General features: G+C 43.5%; 1 protein-coding gene and 1 pseudogene across 1 annotated transcript in view; both read left to right on the top strand.

The window, feature by feature from the left end:
• The window catches only part of bbg (PDZ domain-containing protein big bang), a 172,567-nt gene that overhangs the window by 87,639 nt on the left and 63,766 nt on the right, over positions 1–21,162 (top strand). The window contains exon 2 of the mRNA XM_080276087.1: positions 6,072–9,319. Coding sequence (XP_080132213.1) covers positions 6,072–9,319 — 3,248 coding nt within the window. The remainder of the gene's footprint in view (positions 1–6,071; positions 9,320–21,162) is intronic.
• LOC145404808 (5S ribosomal RNA) lies at positions 14,821–14,939 on the top strand (annotated as a pseudogene).

Below are 21,162 nucleotides of genomic sequence, written 5' to 3'. Positions count from 1 at the left end.
GTTTCTGAGATTAGGACAATGTCATCTGCAAATCTTAAGTGGTTTAAGTTTTCTCCGTCTATGTTTACTCCTTTGTTCTCCCAGTCAGGCTTTCTGAAAATGCTTCCGGGGCATGCTGTAAATAATTTTGGTGAAATTGTATCTCCCTTCACAGTCTTAATATTTTTACGGAGACTTTCTGTAGCTTAACTGTAGCAGTTCCCTATATATATATATGTTTTCGAACAGTTTTACAATGTCCTCATTTACTCCTTGTTCCCGCAGTGAATTTATAATTGCTGTGTGCTCCGCTATTGGGTGGAAAGCCTTTTTGTAATCAACTAAACGTGATTATATATATTGATAGAAAGATAGATCCCAGTGTGTATATAATATCTATCTATCTATATACCTAGGCTGCTTCCCCCAAGGAAAGGGAGGTAGCCAGGACAGGACGACACACTCCCCATTTACTCATCCATTCAAACACATTCATTCGCATCTTAGCCCCAAAGGGGAGAACGGACAGATCCTCACCGCACCACACTGCACAAGGGTCAACTGTGCAATGCAATCAGTGACATCCGCAGCAGGGCCCGACAGCAGAGCTGGTTTACCCCTGCCACATCATAACAGACCCATCCCCTTACCCGCACCTGACCTGACTAGCTGATCAGACCAAATGCGGGACAATATCCCCTCAGGGCTGCGTCATCACTTATTCACAATTTCTCTCCATTTATTTCTGTCACTCACAGCCACTCTTCCTTGCTCAACAGACATCCCTCTCGCATCCAGCGCTCTCTTCACACTGTCCATCCATCCTATTCGTGGTCTTCCTCTCAGCCTTACACCTCTCACATCAGATCTAGTTATCTTTTTCACCAATCGCTCATTATCCATTCTCTCCATATGCCCAAACCATCGCAACACCCTCTGCACAACTCTACCAGCCATCTCCCGAACAACTCCAGTTCTTCTTCGCACTTCATCATTTCGCACTCGATCCATACGCGTCACTCCACACATACTCCTCAGACACCTCATCTCCATTACATTCAAACTTTTCCTCTCTCCTGGACCCATATTCCATGTTTCAGCCCCATATAACGCAGTCGGTACCACAACTCCCTCATACAGCCTTCTCTTTACATCCATTGTAAGCGAACGACATCTAAATACTCTTTTCATTCCTCCCAGCACCTTTCCTACTTCATTTATTCTAAACTTCACTTCTGCATCTATTCTTCCATCCACAGCAACATGTGACCCTAGGTATTTAAAACACTCTAACTCCTCAAGCAACTCGCCATTCAAAACTATATTCATCCCCCTACCATCTACCAACCTCGTGCACTTCATCACTTTACTCTTATTCTCATTTACTTTCAATTTCCTCCTTTCACACACCCTTCCAAACTCTTCTACCAACTGTCTCAATTTCTCCTCTGAATCAGCCACCAGTGCAGTATCTGCAAACAGCAGCTGCTTCAGATTCCACTCTCCACCATCAACATTCACCAGACTCAGACTTCCACCTAAATATATATATATATATATATATATATATATATATATATATATATATATATATATATATATATATATATATATATATATATATATATATATGCAGATGTAATGTTTCGTTTCTGTTTTTCCATAATGATTTAACTTCATCCTTTCGTCACCCGATTGTTGTCACCAATTCATCTGGTCTCGCCACATAATTTTCCCTTATCTCACCTACCGTTTTACCCGGCCACCCCTTCTCATACCACATACTTCCACCCACATTACTCATCCTCTTGGCCCATTGTCTCTGCTTTGCCTCCCATGCCAACCCTCTGCTTCATTCTCCACGCATACCATATATCTATCAGCCTCCGTCTTCATTCATACCAGCCCTCTTTCTGTACATCCGTACAAACCTTTGTCTACCAACCTTCTATCCCATACCAATTTTCAGCCTCATCCTCCACACGTGCCAAACATTTGCCTGCCTCTGCATCCTACCATGCCGAACATCCCATCCTTTTCTCTTGCCACACTACCTGACTGTCTCTTAACTCCGCCCATACCAACTCTGTCAGCCTTCATTTCTACCACATAGCCGACTGCTTCCTCCCACCTCCTTCCATTTCTGATCCTGTCTTCTCTATTCTTCCAACCATCTTCCTCTCACTTCACACATACAACCTTCTTACATTCTGGGGATCATCTTCAAATATCTTATCATGAACGCATATTTGTGTTCCTTCACGAATATTCATTCATTCCCCATGCAGACTTAGTACATTCCTCTCTTACGTTCTTGCACTCTCTGGCAAACTAGACGAGTCAGCATCAGTTTTGAGTATACCAGAACTGCATATACACTCATGATATAAAATCATTTTATTTCCGTGTTCATTGAGAGACGACGAAAAACACAGAAACGCTTCACTTGGTTACATTTTGACAATAAGAAGGGGACTGGTCACTGCCATAATATAGCTATGACCACGGGAACAAACATCAGAGCCTGAGTGCTACCTGTCACACAGCTCTTAAGTTACGTCGCGTCAGATCTAAAACTGAACAAGTAAGCATGAAGAAGCCCCCCCCCCCTCCGTTCCCCTCTGGCTCCGTCCCCTCCTCTCCTGTCTCCCTCCCCTCCCCTAAGGCAGCCACATTCTTGAGCCCAATACCCTGTCCTCTCTGCCTACACCCTGACTCACTTCTGCCCTTTCTTCCCACACCTTGCGTTTTTTGTTTTTCTTTTACAAAAATCCTGTTTACATCTATATTCTCTTCTCCGTACCAGAATTCTTTCAGCTGTAACTATTTAAATAGGTACAACGCCTTGGTCAATGCAAGAAGAATGTTCTTGACGTAAATCTCCATCATCTTTCATTGTTTGCATCACCACCATCACCAGCTATACTGACCATCCTTTCCACTCACGCAGTCCTCTCCTTTCGCACGTCACTCACTTCCTCCCCAGTCACACCAAGAGCAGTCAAATACGTCATCGTTACCCTCTTTCATAAAACTGCCTTCACATGTGTCTTCGTGAATTAATGCAGCTCTCCTGATCACACTTATTCTTCAAGCCTACACTTACAACACTGTCTGCAATAACACCGCGAACTTTACCAGACCACCTTCACGCACATTACCCTCATTCATACCAGTACCTTCATTCACTGTACTCCATGCACGCACACCATCCTCTCCTCCCACGGCATCTTTTCTACTTTCAGTTTCCACTCACTATCTTCACTGGTATACTGTACCTACAATACTGAAACCACTACATCCCACCATCCGACATCATGTCAGTGATATTTCCACGTACACCCACCATTTTAACACAAATAACCTCGACCCTGTTACACCATAACCTTCACTTATCCTCTGCACTTACACAATCACCACTTTACCGCACTACTTACTGTTTGCATTTACTGTACACCCTCCAACATTGTCAAACGTTTTCACCACTTACACACATGCTTTTCAGTCTCATAATCCCGACCCTCCAGCATCAGTACCCCCCCGTTCTGCGTACATTCCCTCCCATTTTGCGGTCTTCATCTCCGTATACATCCCGTATTTACCTATCACCCTCATCACCCATGCCGTTAACTCTACACAGTCCCTACGTCAACAAACCTGATCGACCACCCACGACACCAGATCTTGTACCGTAGACCTCGGCTTCCCCCTTCCTCTCTCAGCCTTTCCCCTAACTCCCTGCCCTGACTGTTTCCCTCCTTTCACTTACCTTCTTTCCCCTGTTTCCATGTCCCCACCCTTTCCATTTCTCTCTCTACCTCTTCTCCATTACCCATCCTCCCCGTCCTCGTCCCCTAGGCTAACGTCTTTTCCCATTATCTTCTTACCTTATCTGGCCTGCCTTTGTCTATCCCTCTTCACAATCTCCTTTCACCCAGTGTTTCCTTTCTCTAACCATCCTTAACCTCTGTCTCCACAACCTATGTAGAAAATACATTTGAATATTCAGATCGCAGAATATCGTTCTCATCTTGTACAATGCCTTAGTACATCCACAACTGGAGTATTGTGTTCAGTTTTGGTCACATTATAAGAAAGCCATGGAAAAACTAGACGGGGTGCAGCAAAGAGTTACAAAATTGATACACATGTTAAGGAACCAACCACTTGATAAATGTTTAGAAGAATATAACTTTAACTTTTCAAAGTGCAGAATGCAGGCGGATCTGATTCACATATATAAAGTATTTATGGGGCTTGACAATTTGATAGTTGATAAATACTGCACGGTATGTCAGTCAGATTACACAGAAGTAACATAGAGTACATAAAATCAGCAAATGTTTTGAGTCCAGTGTAGTAGTTTTTTTTTTTTCAATGGAATTGTCAACATTTGGATCATATTGCTTTGGAATATGGTAGATTCCAGTACAGTATTTTAATGGCTTTTAAAAGTCAATTGGATAAATATCTGGCTTCGAATACCCAGTTAAGCGCATTCATGGCTGAAAAATACAAAATTCTGACATACTATTCCTTTCTTTCAGATAGTAGAGAATGCCACATTAGCGCAAAATTTCTAATAGGTATTTTTACTTATTCCTCACAAGTTATATATATATATATATATATATATATATATATATATATATATATATATATATATATATATATATATGTACTGTATATACACACACGACACGTACATACATACAGTAATCCCTCGATTATCTGACTTAATAGAGCCAAAGGCATGTCAGGATAGTGGATTTCTCCCCTGTCCCCCCTTCGTACAGTCACTCAAAAAAGTATCCTCCCACCACATGAACGCAGGATTTCACATGTGTCGGGCGATTGAAGCAGTGTCGGTATTGTTAGCGAGCCTGGCTCTCAAATATCACAATAGATTTGGTACCTCATATCTAGATCCGAAGTTTGAGTCGAGGATTTCATATAATCGATATAGAGTCTAACAGGCTACGCATCGGAAATACATGAATAATCCCATTTCATATATCCGAGATAATTCCCGTATTGTATTTCACAAGGGCATAATGTTTCCATACGACACATTAACTCGTACACCGCTGCGCTGTATGTAAACCGGGGCTACTAACAGATCTCACGCTCACTTAATATTTTCCATATTTCTTCGTTCGTTGTGTCAGATTGACTCTCGGCACCTTTGGGAGGATACTTTTTTGAGCGACTGTACATACCGTAACTTTGAAAGTCAATATAAAAGGCCACTGCAGTACACCATACAACACTTCTTCATGGTGTTTTACACTGCTCTGTCTGGTCAAACAGACCTATAAATCACAGCCAAGCAATAATTATGGTCAACCAGAACCATCAATCACAGGCAAGCAGTCACCAGGGTCCTATGAAACATGAAAAAAAAAAAAAAAGGCCCAGCTGGGCGAAAATGATCACACGGCACTAATTTACACCCAGATAAAATGAAAAAATGTACAAACAATGGTTTTTAACAGCCAGATCACAGCATCCCATTAATGGATTGTCTGGTTAATGGACATCTGGATTATTGGATTATTGAGAGATTACTATATACATATATATATATTCTCCCACATTTGGTCTAATTAGCTAGTCAGGTCAGGTGCGGGTAAGGGGATGGGTCTATTATGTTGTGGTAGGGGTAAACCAGCTCTGCTGTCGGGCCCTGCTGCGGATGTCACTGATTGCACTGCACAGATGACCCTTGTGCGGTGTGGTGCGGTGAGGATCTGTCCCTTCTCTCCTTTGGGGTTAAGATGCGAATGAATGTGTTTGAATGGATGAGTAAATGGGGAGTGTGTCGTCCTGTCTCGGCTACCTTCCTTTCCTTGGGGGAAGCAGCCTAGGTATATAGATAGACATATATATATATATATATATATATATATATATATATATATATATATATATATATATATATATATATATATATATTATTGTTTTACTGCTATTGTTGAAGCAATATAAATGAAGTTTACGGTTTCTTAGTGATGGTAAAGCAATTGTATATTTTATTTTGTTGCCTAATTGAAAGACTTGTGGGAATAATAAAATGTTTTGTTGTGTTACAGGTGGTGGTAGTATGAGCGTGTCCAGTTGTGAGCACCGGTATTCTGCCTCCTCCAGTGCCACACCACCCCCATACTCCAGGCTGCCTCCTGACGGCCATGAGTTCCCCAGCAGTTATGCAGAAGGTCTACCAGACAAAATGTCTCGTTACGCTCGCTACACACGCTTAGCCATGGAGCTAGACAGTCCATCCAGTCCTCCTGCCCTGTCCACCCCCACACCACGCACTCGCTCAGCCCCAGGCACACCACTTGGCCCACCACCACCCATCCCTCGCTCCTCTCCCACCAGGGCCAAGTCTTACTCTAGTGAGAAGTCACTGGACAGTGCCAGCAACAAGTGGAATGGAAGTGATGAGCGACGGTCCAGAGAGCCCACCCAAGGTCGTTGGCGTCGGCAGGATGAACGTAGTGAAAGGAGTGTGCGGGATAAGATCGCCATGTTTTCCACAGATGGGCCAGACCAACCACACCCTAAGACCAGAAAGCTTGACAAGCAAGAGGATGCAGAGGGCACAATGAAACGTGCTTTCACGGAAGATGACGTGCGGCTGGATAACTCAAATAATTCAAGCAGCAAATCTGGCCGAGACAATCACAGTGGTGGCCGCTCACTTAGTAAGACTTCTACCTTCAGTTCCATGATTAATGTGAGCACAGCTGAGCCCAGGGATAATGTCAAGCTTATGTCCACAGCATCTAGTGAGGTTGACATCAGACAGGAAGCTCCACCAACAACACGTCAGGAAGAACAACAGAGTGAGGATGACTCGGGTACTACAGGTCTCCACTCTCGCTCACAGTCACTCATTGATATAGGACGTTCATCACTCACGAAGCGCCACAGTGTTGGAGCATACGATCGTCCCTCTGTTTACCAATATGGAGTTGAGAAACCAGAGGAGCGAGAGAGACGTACATCTCTTACAAATCTGATTGAGCAGAGACGAAAGAGTCTTGGATGCAAGTTGCGAGGTCTGGTGATCCCTGAGAGTCGGGGAAGCGAGGGGTGTGAGAAGGTCCCAATTGACCTTCCTCGCATCTCCAGCATCCCGCCAACCACCACCAGTAAGACCATGTCCCTGCCACGGGAAGGTCAGCGCTCCCCAAGACTGTACAAGGCAGACTCCATCTCCAGCATCGACTCCTGTGAATCGAACACCAGCAGACAGAGTTCACTAAATGCACCCCCCTGGAAGAATCAGGGTACCAGTACATTACCCAAGTATTCACCAGCATTTAAACGGAAGAATATTTCAGTTTTCAAGAGTGACAACCTACCTCCCCCAAGTGGTCGTACATACAGCACTCGCAGTTCCTCCCCTTCCAGTGATCTCTCTCAGGCCTCTCCCATCCCTCCGGCACACTCACCACCGAAGAGCTTTGAAACAACACCCAACTCAGAGAACCCCTATGAAATCATTGATGGGAGATATAGCAGTGACCGGCAGAGCTACAACAGAATCCCACTTTCACAGAAGAGCTCTCTAGATTCTAGAATGAGTCGGGCTGAAGACAGCGACAATGACTCAGCTGTTAGTTCCACTCAGTCCTGCTTTTCACAGGGCATGTCACCCCCATCTTCACCCATGCCTGACCAGGATGAGCCTGAAGTTCATCGCACAAGAAGCTACAGGTCAAGACTGTCGCCACAGAATTCCATGGACGAGCAGGACTCCACCAGAAGAGTGCTAAAGCGTGGCAGTATTGAGGCAGAGAACAGGAGGAATGTACTTAACTCAGCTAGGTGCAGTTCAGGCCGCAGTAGCGACGAGCAACAGACACCAGAAATAATCCGAAAGTATTCATCCCCATCCCCTTCGGACAGAGTTGAGGAATCAGACAGATTCCCTCAGAGGCTGGACAGTGAATTACGTGATGGTCCCAAGGTCACAGGTCTTCACAGACAGCCATCATCATCATCCACTTCATCCACTGCATCGTCTCACCAGTCATCACATGACTCATCCAGGCGTAATTCTAGAGATTCAGTCATTCATGTCACTAAGTACGAAGAAACAAAAGTTTCTGCTGAACCTGTGTACTTTGACCAAGAAGGAGAAATGTATAAAGAATCACAGTTAAAGGTTGCGTATCTTAATGAAATTGTCGACAACTTTGAACAGTTAAATGATGCCAGCAGCGATGAGGTCATTGCAGAGATTCCCATGTCATCATCTCAACAGGCAGTAGACAATCCAGGGTTACCAGTGACAGCCCTCCCACCAACTTCCTCTGGGAAACACAGTGACCGGTGGGCAGAGTTGGAAATGAAGTATGGGTCTTCAAATACCAGCTCTGATATAGAGTCAAAGATTCAGATGTTGAGGAGAGCTTCAGATGCCACATCACCAGATCGAATAAAGAAAAATTCTGGTGGTTTCCGTGCCTTAGCTGAAAAATGGCAGCAGCGGGCTGAGGAGGACACCTCTTCCCCACCACAACCTCACCTGGTGCGCCGGGAGAGTGCCACCAGGCTGGATGCACCTGCACAACCTACTAGACTCTGTGATGATCAATCATCAACATCTACACTGGAGAGGCGAGACCGTTCTTTTAGACTTTTGGATGAATCAAGTGATTTGGAGAACACTCAACCAACTCGGCCCACCACTCTCTTCACAGAGTCCTCCGAATCGTCCTCCTCAACCAACAGCATTGATGACGTGCAAATTCAGAGTTTAGATATCCCTCGAGCAGAAGTGCCGGACCGTAAGCTATCGATGCCTGAGTACAGCAGTGGCGGAGTCAAGATGCGGGACCGACGTGAGACTAACAACGGTGGTGCCCCCTCACGTCCTACCAGTCTTATTGAAGGTGATGGTAGTGTAATGGACTCCCACTACCTGACTACCGGCCCCCCCCTCAGCCCAGGTAACTCCACGGATTCTCGCGATGATCTCTCTTCAACCCCTGAGACATCACTGTCACGGACAGCCAGCAAGGAGGTCTTAGATGCATTTTCCCGTTCTCGACCAACGATGGGCGTGTCCATTCCTCGTACAGGTGCTTCCAACACCCCCAAAATGGCAGACATCATGCGTGCCTTTGAGCGCCATGACCTAGGTAAGCGAGGGATGCAAAGTAGTGCAACATCTCACCCACGCATGTCATCCCTGGACTCCACCACCAGTGATGAAGGCTCTCAGGGAGCACAGTATGGCTCCGTCACCTCCCTTGCCTCAGGCCAACGTGACCAGTATGGCTCCATCACTTCCCTCGCCTCCTCCACATCCCTTATCTCCCCTCAGGTAAGCCGTTATAGTAATCTCTTAGCCACTTGGTGTGTTGTTGCTGATCATTTGTTTCTTTGTAGCGTGTTTACAGTGTAAAGATTGTACCAATCTCATATTTTCCGTGCATTCTTGTGAGTTTTCTCGACTGTTTTCATGTACTGTATGTCCTGTCGAGATCTGAAGCTTGTCAGTTTCAGGTAAATCTTGCACTTCAGCTGATTGCACTTAACCTGGCAGCCAAATAAACTGTAGCAGAGATAAACCTACAATTCATTTGTTTCTTGCGTGATAGGTCTTGTTTCATATGAATGAATGAGAGAGAGGGAGAGAGAGTCAGTAGTGACGTTTTTATATTTTAAGAAAAAAGTGGCACAGCTATTTAAGTTAGTATTTATGCATATGAAAACAGTAATTACCAAGTTAAATTGTCTTTCCATTAATAATTTAATAGTCAGTGTTGGGTTTGCATGCATGGTTGTGTACAAGGAAAGTGAGGCTAATTTGGTGTGCAATAGTTTGTGTAATTGCAGCTTTACAGACACAGAATTGAAATATGGAAACCAATTACACTTTCACCAGTGTCTCCAGTTCTTAACTAATATACAGTATACTTTTACATATCAGTAAACAACACATACAAACAACTGTATCGAGTTACGAATTCATGTAGACTAACATCTCATGTAAAGAATGGTCATAGAGGATATGAACGAGGAGATCCAAACGAGTGATAAGTAACAAATAACATCGATAAACAAGGCGCGAACACAACCATAGTGACTTATAATACCCTGCACTACAATAATCTTAGGGGTTGTGCTGGAGACGAGAAGACAAGTTATGAAAGATGTGATTTAATGAGGTGAATGAAGATAAGTAATAAATATCGTCAACAAACAAAGCTTGATAACATTTGTAGCTACTAATATATATATTTGCCACAGTTCATGGATGGACACTGACGGGATGAAAGAGAAAATCAGACTGTGTAAAAGATGTTACTTAAGGAAATGAACTATTACAAGTAACAAATAGTATAATGCAAACAGTGCATGCCAACAGCCGTAGCAACTACTGACGATATAAATGACGGGATGGACCAAGAAGAGGTGAATGAAGAGATGCAATTTAGAGTGAAAGATGCAGCAGATGGGCAGTGGTAACAAATAATATAGTTAAAAACAAGATGTGGAAACAACCATAGCAACCCCTAAAGACCGCTGATCTCCCAACCCCCCTATCCCCAGAACGGCAAAATGAGTCCGATTTTTGAACTTCTACCAAGGGAAAAAAATTTTCTTACCGGTTTCAAGAGATTTAATTTACACACCTGAAATTTATGTTCCACTCTCATATGACTCACGATTACTGCAATATCGACCGTCAAAGAACGTCAATAATAAAAATTGTTACCCCTCATTTGAGGAGTAGACTTCAGCACCAGTTGAGCAGGGCAGTACTCCCAAGGTGGATGGAAAGCTGATGACAGGGAGAGCAGGAGCTCCCGTTTCATCAGCCCTCTGGACTAGTTCCTGACCATCTCCCTTTGCTGAACTTTTTCAGTGTCTCAGTAACACAGAGAGAAGACCAGCATGCTCTCCAATAGAAGTTTCTCCAGTTGTCAGCACCAGACTACATGCACAATACACACTACACTTACATTTCAAAATTGGAAAAGAAAAATGGCGACCCTAAACCAAGCCTCGTAGTCCCGGGCGGGGGGGAACCATAAGTGCCTCCACCATCCACCCCTCTGCCGGTGACGACTCAACGAGTTGCATGGAACCACTATCTGACTCACTACTTCATTTCTGCAACATTCGCGGCCTTTCCTCTAACTTTTGCTCTGTTGAGGACCACCTCTCCTCTAAACCTCACCTTCTCTTCCTAACTGAGACTCAGCTGTTTGAGGCAACTGATAACAAACCCTTTTCTGGATCCTCCTACTTTCTCTATACCTTTCAAAGCCAAAGGTGGCTGTTGTATATATGTATGCAACGACTTATCTTGCTCTCGTGTTCCTGAACTTGATTCTTCTGAATTCTGTACTCTCTGGCTTTGGCTTTCCTGTCATTCGCTGACTAGATATATCTGCGCTGTGTACTTATCCCCTAATTCTACTGACTATGAAAAATTCTTTGACTATATTACTTCTATGATGGAACACATTCTATCCATTTCTCCTTCTGAAATCTCCATTCTAGGAGATTTCAGTGTTCACCACCACCTTTGGCTCTCCTCTCCTTTCACTGATCCACCTGGTGAACAAGCATACATCTTTTTTATCCTTAATGACGTAGAGCAGCTCGTACAGAACGCTACCCATATTCCTGACTGCCTTGGAGAGAGCTTCAACATACCTGACCTCTTCCTTACAACTAATCCTTCTGCTTACACTGTTAATCTTTCCTCTCCGTTGGACTTCTCCGATCACAACCTTATTACCTTAACCTGTCCTATTGCTTCGGTATTGTTGTAGAGCCTCCAAAGAAACATCGACTGTGGCACTTTGGAGCTGTGGCTTGGGAGGCCTTCAGGCAGTACATCTTTGATTTTCCCTGGAATGATTATTGCTTCCATGGCCGGGAGCCATCTGAGTGTGTCTTGCATATTATGGAGGTTATTCTCTTGGGCATGGAAGCATACATTCCCCTCTTATATCTTTTGACTAGTGCAAGAAAGCCTTGGTTTAATCACTCTTGTTCTAATGCTGTCCGCAACAAGAAGACGGCTTATAAAAGGTACCAGAGCCAACCCACCCCTGAATCACATCATTTTTGTTTCTGCCTGGAATCGTGCTAAGTCTGTTCTTCACTCTGCTAAAAATAATTTTATCCGTACTAAATGCTCTCAGCTCTCCAACTCAAACTCTTCCCGCTCTTCTGTCACCTTGCCAAAAACCTTTCTAACAACTTTTCCTCCCCATCCTTCCCTGATCTTATCTGCTCTGATGATTCTGTAACTATTTCTTCCACTAATAAAGCAGTTCTCTTCGCTCAGACTTTCTCCAATTCCACCGTACACAATTCCGGTGCTGTTCCTCCGTCACTTCCCCCCTCAGACTTCCTCATGGCTGACATTAAAATTTCCTCATGTGATGTATCTTCTGCCATCACTGGCCTCAGTACTAACAAGGCATATGTGCCTGATGGAGTCCCTCCTGTTGTCCTCAAGAACTGTGCTTCTGTACTTACACCCTGCCTAGGTAAACCCTTTTTCCTTTGTTTGTCAACTTGTACCTTTCCTTCTTGCTGGAAGGATGCTCTCATTCAGCCAGTCCCAAAGAAGGGTGACCATTCCCAACCCTCTAACTATTGTCCAGTTGCTTTAACATCATGTGTCTCAAAAGTTTTTGAGTCAGTTCTTAATAGAAAAATTTTAAAGTATCTTGCCCATCACAACCTTCTTTCTGATCGTCAGTATGGGTTCCATCAGAGACGTTTCACTGGCGATCTACTCACCTGCCTTTGAGACTCCTGGTCATCCTCCTATCTGGATTTTGGCGAAAGCTTTGTCATTGCACTTGACATCTCAAAGGCTTTCAATCAAGTCTGGCATAACTCTTTTAATTTCCAAAGTGCCCTCTTATGGTTTTCATCCTTCTATCTGTGCCTTCATCTATAGCTTCCTTTCTGGTCGTTCTATAGCCACTGTTGTAGACGGCCATCGTTCTTCTCCTAGATCTGTCATCAGTGATGTTCCTCAGGGCTCTGTGCTATCACCAACTCTCTTCCTTTTATTCATCAGTGACCTTCTAAGCTATACATCTAACCCTATCCACTCGCACGCTGATGACTCCACCTTTCACCTTTCCATTCGGTTCCTGTAAGATCCATCTCAGCAGTTACTTCAACAGACAAGAGATGAGGCTATGGCACACCTAATGTCTGACGTGGCTCGTATCTCTGACTGGGGTAAAAATAATCTGGTTGTTTTTATTGCATCAAAGACTCGGTTTTTACACCCATGAACCCGACAAAATCTTCACAGGAGTACACACTAATGTTTAATAATACCCAGCATAATCCTGCATCATCCTTGAACATGCTTGAGATTTCATTCACTCGGGACTTATCTTGGAAAGATCATATTATCTCATGTATAATCTTCTTCCAAGAGATTAGGTGTCCTAACCCGACTCCATACCTTCTTTACCCCTGCACAGTTGTTGACTTTATACACGGGTTTTATTCACCCCTGTGTAGAGTACAACTCTCATTTGTGGGAAGGCTCCCCACATACAGCTCTTCTCAGTAGGATGGAGTCAAAGGCTTTTTCTATCATTAACTCTCCTCCTCTTACTGGCTCCCTTCAACCTCTGTCTCTTCGCCACACTGTTGCATCTTTATCTCTTTTCTGTCACTGCTTCAATGGTCACTGCTCCTCTGAACTGTCTGCTTGCATCCCTCCACCTCTACGACGGGCTTGTAACACTTGTCTAGTGACAAACTCTCATCCCATTTCTGTTGAACTCTCTAATGCAGGAGTTAACTGTTACTCCCAGTTCTTCATTTATGCAACAGATCAACTCTGGAACTGTCTCCCTCTGTATTTCCTGCTTCCTATGATCTCCAGTCTTTCAAACGCAGTGTGTCCAGGCATCTCTAAATGATCAGATCTTGAATTTGGCTCTTTCTTGTGTTGTTTTTGTGTTTTTCTTGGATGGAACAGTTTATGGGCTCAAGGCCTTTGATTCCTTCTTACTAGCATTAAAAAAAAAAAAAAAGTATGGAGAGAAAAAAAACTGCACTGAAAGTAAATTTTGGTCCTATAGATTTGAAGAGCTTGATTTTACTGAACAGTAATATATATTTCACTCTTATATGTAGTGATTACTGCACAACCGACCGTCAAAAGTTAAAAAAAAGTCACTTACTATGAGCAAGAATGAGATGTTCTTGAGAAATAAGGGGGAATAGAAGGGTGGAGGGAGTGTGGGGGGCATCAGGAGGGGGGAAAGGGAAGGAATATGTATGCCACACACACCCAATATGGTCTAGAGGGGATATGGGGGACAGTTTGGGTGGAAGGGGACACAGAAGGCAGGATCCAGTAGGGCAAAGGGAGGTAGAGAGATGGCCGGAGGAGGGGGAGGGTGGTCCCACACCTGGGGAGGGGGCCAGATCATGCCTCCCACCACCTGACCTCTTAGTTCCCATTGGCAAGGTCCAATATACATCATAAAAGAGACGGTGCTACCTACCGCCAGTTTTTGATAGCCTCTGTACCATCGACAGCCATAAGACTTTATGCGACATTTTTTCATAACTGTCGTTTGACAGCCATAGGTTTTTAGGGGTTAAATACAGCTATCTCAGTTAAGGGATAAGCAGAAATGAACATGAATGATGTAGTAAAAGATGGAATTTAAGGATGTGATTGATAAGTAACAACTAATATCAACAAAAACAGTGGGTGCAAACAACTGTATGACAGATAGTCATCTCAATTAAGGGATAAGCGGGAGACAAAATAAACAAAGGGAAGGATGATCCAGCTAAGTGAAAGCTGCGAATTAAGGAGGCGATACCACGTTGAGTACACCGCTTCCCGTCCGATCAGCGAAGTTAAGCAACATTGGGTCTGGTTAGTACTTGGATGGGTGACCGCCTGGGAACACCAGATGCTGTTGGCATAACGTTCTCCCTACGTGTCAAGTGGGGTTGGTGGAAGATTAGTGCCCCTCCCTGTAAAACAATTAATTCTAAGCCTTGGCCACCCCGTTTGGGATACATGGCGTCTGGCAATGATGATGATGATGATGAATGTCTCTTGTAACCTCATGCCTTGTAATGACTTCAGTTATCAGGCAGTTACAGGATTCCAAGATCTCTCATAACACAGATAATCCCCCCTTTTACCCCATCCCATTCACATTCGGGCAGGAGACGCTGAGTTTTCTAATGACTTTTCAACTTTCCTTTCCCCTGGACATGGTTCACTGTCTTATTCTAAACCAAATTGTGATCATTAGTTTGTCGAGGCCTTTCTTCCTTGCCTCTTTTTATTGCTGCTTAGTTGATTTATTCTCTTAAGTTACTATCTGTATGCCTGTGTCTAGCTGTCTATTTACCTGCTTGTCCATGTGTCAGTTTGTTTGTCCATATACTGTAGTAGGGCTTCAGTTAGTCATTTTCCTTCTCTCTGTGTCTATCTCTTGGTTGTATATATGTTTATATTTTTATTTGTTTCCTTACCCCCAAACCTAGAGATATTCATGGTGACTGCGGTATTATGCTTGGTATCCTTTCTGTTATCATAACTACTCCCTCACACCAATAGGACCCTCCATACGCCCCTGTAATAATCATCATCATCATCGTTATCATCATCATCCGGACCTCCTGTCCCACCCTAGGACATGGTGAGTAGCAGCCATGTCCGGACAGCCCAAATTTTCCCAGTCTGATGGGCCACGCTTCCATTCACTCATCATTCAAGCCCCTGGAATCCTGACTATCGGATATGCCAAAAACATTCGCCACGTTCTGTAACTTCACAGAAACGTATCCGATAGAGTCAGTCCGGATGCTGCCACGTTAAAAAGGGGTGCCAAATCCCTGATCATGCACTACATTCATCCAGCCACCCCGATCTCTTGTCAGTTCCCTAGCCTCACTGACTTCCAAACCTCTCTTCCTCACACATTCATCCACCATATCTCTCCTCCTTCTCCTTGGCCTACCTCGCCTCCTCACTCCATTAAATTCGTTCAGATATACCTTTTTCACCACTCTAATATCCATCCTCTTCACATGACCAAACGATCTCAGTACACTCTCTTCGATTCTGGTGCCCTGCTACTTCCTCACTCCACATCTTTCACGGATCACATTATTTCGTATCCTGTCCATCCTCTGTACTCCACATACATTCATTAGCAGTCCCATTTCCACTACTCTTACTCTTGACTTTTCATTTTCATGCCACACCATAGTCTCACATTTATATGTTAAAGTTGGCATTAAAATTCCTTCATGTAAGCCTCGTGCAGCTGCAACACTCAAGCCTCTGTTTCTTATCAAGTCCTTCATTCCACCAACTATTTTTCTTCCTCGTGTCACTCTGCTTTCCACTTCTTTGCACATTTTCCTCTCTGTTCTATCACGTTACCCAGATATTTTAACTCTCTCACCAATTCCAGTCTCTCTCCATTCACTGTAACATCGCACTGGGAGTCACCTTCTGTCTCAATAACCATCACTTTACTCTTTTCTACATTTGCTCTCAAGGCACGACGCTCACAGACTTCAGCACAACTCTACACTACCCTACCAAGTTCTTGTCCGGTATTTGCAAATAGTACTGCATCATCAGCATACAACATATTTCAGATATTCCATCCATCACCATTCATTACCAACGCCATCCCCCCCTCTTCATTACTCGTATTTTTACTCCTCTCATCACTCCAGCCATATATATATATATACAGTATATATATATATATATATATATATATATATACAGTATATATATATATATATATATATATATATATATATTGGACAGCCATGGGGACATCACATAACCTTGTTGCACGCCCACACCAATCGTGAACCATTCACTTAGATGCCCATTAACCCTTACACATGCATCACTACCATCATAAAAACTCTTGGCGGCACCTAGCAGCTTACCATCTACACCATACATGCGCAAAACTTTCCACAATCCTTCTCTGTCCACTTCGCCATATGCTTTTTCCAGATCCATGAATGCCTTAAACACCTTATGGTCCATCTCACAAGCCTCCTCTGCTATCTGTCTCACTGCAAATATTTGATCCACACATCTTTTGCCACTCCTAAACCAACCCTGTTCATCACTCACTAGAACTTCTGATATCTCCCTTACTTTCTCTATAATAATTCTTCCATATACCTTCCCTGTGACACTCAGTAAACATATGCTACGATAATTTTTGCACTCACTTCGCTCACCTTTATTTTTGTAAAGGGGTACAATCACAGCCTTTTTCCACTCTGCTGGCACAGTTTCACTCATCCTTGCCATCTTATATATCTCCAACAAACACTTCATTTCACTCTCTCCACTGCACTTAATTGCCTCTGCATACACCTCATCAACCCCAGCTGCTTTCCCATTTTTCAGTAGCTTCAGAGCATTGTTCACATGTGCTAGTGTCACGTCTCCTGGCACGGCATTCCTTCTCTGCACACCCCCAAAACCAGTCATGTATACAGTCGCTCTGCTCTGTCTGTTCCCGTTCATCAGGCTCTCAAAATATTTATTCCATCTGGTCTGTACTTCATCCCCATGGGTTAATAATCTACCACCTACATCCTTCACAGCATCACATATCTTTCTGCTTTCACTTCTGCATTTCCATACTTCTTTCCAGAATAACTTCGTATTTTCAGAGTAGTTTGCATTCATTTATCTTCCTAGATCATCATTTACCTTCTTCTTTTTCCTCCTCACTAGTCTCTGTACATGCTTCTTGCTGTCAGTATATTCAGTTCTTATTTCAACTGAACCTCAGTCCTGTAACCACTTAACTTCTTCCTCTTTTCCTCCACTGCTCTCTTAACCTCATCATCCCACCATGCTGTACCTTCTTTGTTGTTACTCTTGCCACACCACACACCGCTTTAACATTTCTAACTAAGCAATCCCTATATGCATACCACAGGCTGTCCAGATCCATTTTATTCCAGTTCACTGCTTCAAATTCCACCTCTACTTTGGTCCTGTAATCATCTGCCATTTCTTCGATTCTCAACTTTCAGCCTTTCTCCCTGACTGCTGCTGTCTCTCCTGATCCACCTCACTCCTCTCAGCTTGATCTTGCATACCACAGTCACATGATCTGACAGACCTCCACATCGACCTTTCACGTCCCTCGTATCAGCAACCATTCTCATCATCGACCTCTCGCTGAGCACTTAATCAATCAGGTTTTTTTTCAGCACGATCCCCGTTCCCTCTATACCATGTATATTTATGTGCATCTTTTTGTTTGAAATACGAGTTACAAATGCACAACCTCCTATCCTGACTCATATCCTTTAGTCGCTTCCCATTGTCACTTTCTCATTGTACTCCATTACAACCCATTATGTTATCCTCAGAACCAGTGCCTACTCTTCCATTCATATCACCCAATATGATTACCTTATAGCTCCTGGGCATTTCTCCCACTACTTCATCCAGCTCATCCCAAAACCTGTCTTTCTCTCTCTTTACCTTATAACTCCTGGGCATTTCTCCCACTACTTCATCCAGCTCATCCCAAAACTTGTCTTTCTCTCTCTCACTCCTGTCCTCACACGGTGCATACGCTACAATCACCGTGACTTTCACCTTCTCAAACTTGAACTTGACATACATACACCTCGACCTGACACATCTGTAGTCTCTCATTCCACTCTTCCACACCTCATTCATCAACAAAGCAACTCCTTCCTTGTATCTTCCGCGCCCATTCATGACCGATTTTACACATTTCACACCTTTCCGCTCCTCCACTTCAAAACCTTTCATCTTCGTTTCACACAATGCCATCACGGCATATCTTGCACTCTTGGACACATTCACCACTTCCATCCTCTTGCTTTCCTGATTCACACTCCTCACATTGCACATGGCCATGCGAGTCTGCCCATTTCGTTGGTGCCCTGGGCAGGTATTGGGCCCTCCGAGGCTCCCTGAAACAAGTGCCATGATCAAGTGATTTTGGTTAGGGGAATCTGGGGGACACTTAACCCTGCCAGAAACCCCGGTTATATGGTTACCACCCAGCGTAGTAAATGGTTTCTTTGGTACAGGAAATCATTTGGCTTGTCACTCAGTTTAGAGATCATATGGCACTCGTATGTATACGAGTGTGTGTGTGTGTGTGTGTGTGTGTGTGTGTGTGTGTGTGTGTGTGTGTGTGTGTTTGTGTTTCCACAGTTTGTACCGTGGACTTTCCTCCTTAGTGCAGTATTCGGGAACATGACTCCCCAGTGATTCTTTGGGAGTCAGTCCCTTCCCAAAAATAAAAATAAAAAATAGAAAGCTTTGAATGAAACTTCCCAGATGAGTCCATCTGGTTACTCCGAAAGTCTTCACAATATATCATTTTCCAACCATGATTTTTAGGAGGGTTACCCCCTCACCAAATTTAAAAATTCCCAGAAACGATGAAAGGAGGACAGATGCGGCTTTGCTATGTTAGTATCTGTTGTACAGTGCACACATATCCGTAATGCGATATTCGAGGAGCATGATCCAACTCAATGATTCTTGAAGGGGGTCAACCCCTCTTCTAAAAATATAGATGATCAGAAATAGGAGAAAGTTAACACATGGATTTCAATGAAATCGTCATACACAACACAGGATAAGGTATTCAGTTACCATGTCTTCTACTTTATTTAACAGTTTGGCTGAGTCGTGTCTCTTGGTGCATCACCTTCCTGTGTCCCGTTGTCAATAGAGTTCCCAAAGCACATTCGCCACGCGCAGCCTCCCCTCCTCATTCCGCCCATTCATCGTATACCCCCTCTCCCTCCTGCGATCTCGCTTAATTTATGGTCGCCAAACTGAATCGCTTCATCAGGTCCCGCACAGATGTGCTGGATGCTCAGTGATACGGTCCTGGGAGAGAGTGTGGTGAGAGGAACAGGAAGAGAGATGATTGGAGCTGGGAGAAGAGAGAAGTGGGAGAGACAGGAGAGGGTGTGGGGAAGAGACGGGAGAAGTGTGAAGAAGAGACGTTGAAGGAAGAAAGAGGTGGGAAAGGAGAGAGAGAAATGGAAGAGAGGAATAGGAGGAAGAATGGTTTAGAAGGAAGATAGGAGAAAGAAAGTGGGACTTAGAAGAAAAGTAGCTAATAGAAACAAGGAAGAGAATCTGCTTTACTGATAGTGGGAGATAAAAGGAGTGAGGAGGACAAGAATGAGAGTTGAGAGGAAAGTGAGACAGGAATGAAAGAAGAAAGTAAGTAGGAAGGAGAAGACAGGTGTACAGTTATAAGGAAAGATAAATGAAATAAGAGAAGGTGAACCAACCCTTAAAGAAAAATTAAGTGAAAGGAAAATGAGAAAAAAAAATGAAACGACAGAGAATGGGAGAAAAATCAAAAGATCAGATAAACTCCAGGAGTGCAGCGGTTGTGCAGTATATAATTCGGAGACGTAAGACATATGTTGTGTCTACTGAGATCTAGATGAGGTCCTACAAGATGACAGTATTTTTCACAAGTTATTATGAAGAGTAAGAACTGGCTTGATACCCATCGTATTTGTCTTAGTCGAGTTCAGAAGGGCCGTCCGCGTGCAAGTTTGGTGAGCTCTCCAGTTTAATCACATCTCCATCACGAAAGGCCCATAAAGTACGTAACTTATTTCCCTAAAATCCTGTATTCTTTAGAAAACCACGGTAGTTGCTCAGTCAGTTCGTGTTAGGTAGCTTTTTGTCTTTCTTCGGTTTTTAACTAGCGCCATTCTTCTGTCAGTTTAGTGTGAGGTAGATTTTTCCTCTTAATTTTAGGCCATTACTTGCAGTTATCACATTCGAGGTGTTTTGCATGGAGTCATGTAGCATGATAAAATATTTCCAGTTCCTACGCCATCATCATACAAAAACTTGCATGATATTAACCTTTACTTATCCGTATTTCATCATTTGAGTCGTTCGAATGGAAGGAACATGACTAACAGAATTGCCAGACACTTTTGTGACTGCTGTAATTGGATAACACTTGTCATGTAGGAAGTACATTACAGATAATTTAGTGTCAGGCATTTCCAGAGATTTAGTAGAGCAACTGAACAGGACGTCTCCATTTCTCGTATTCATTTTTCCTTGATTTGCATACCAGTGTGTTCTGAATGACGAGAAGAAAAAAT

The sequence above is a fragment of the Coenobita brevimanus genome, chromosome 64, assembly GCF_032717465.1.
Source record: "Coenobita brevimanus isolate Jiangsu-jjx chromosome 64, ASM3271746v2, whole genome shotgun sequence".
Taxonomy (NCBI): Eukaryota; Metazoa; Arthropoda; class Malacostraca; order Decapoda; family Coenobitidae; genus Coenobita; species Coenobita brevimanus.
The sequence above is the reverse complement of the archived record's forward strand: the minus strand, read 5'-3'. Positions and strand labels throughout refer to the sequence as shown.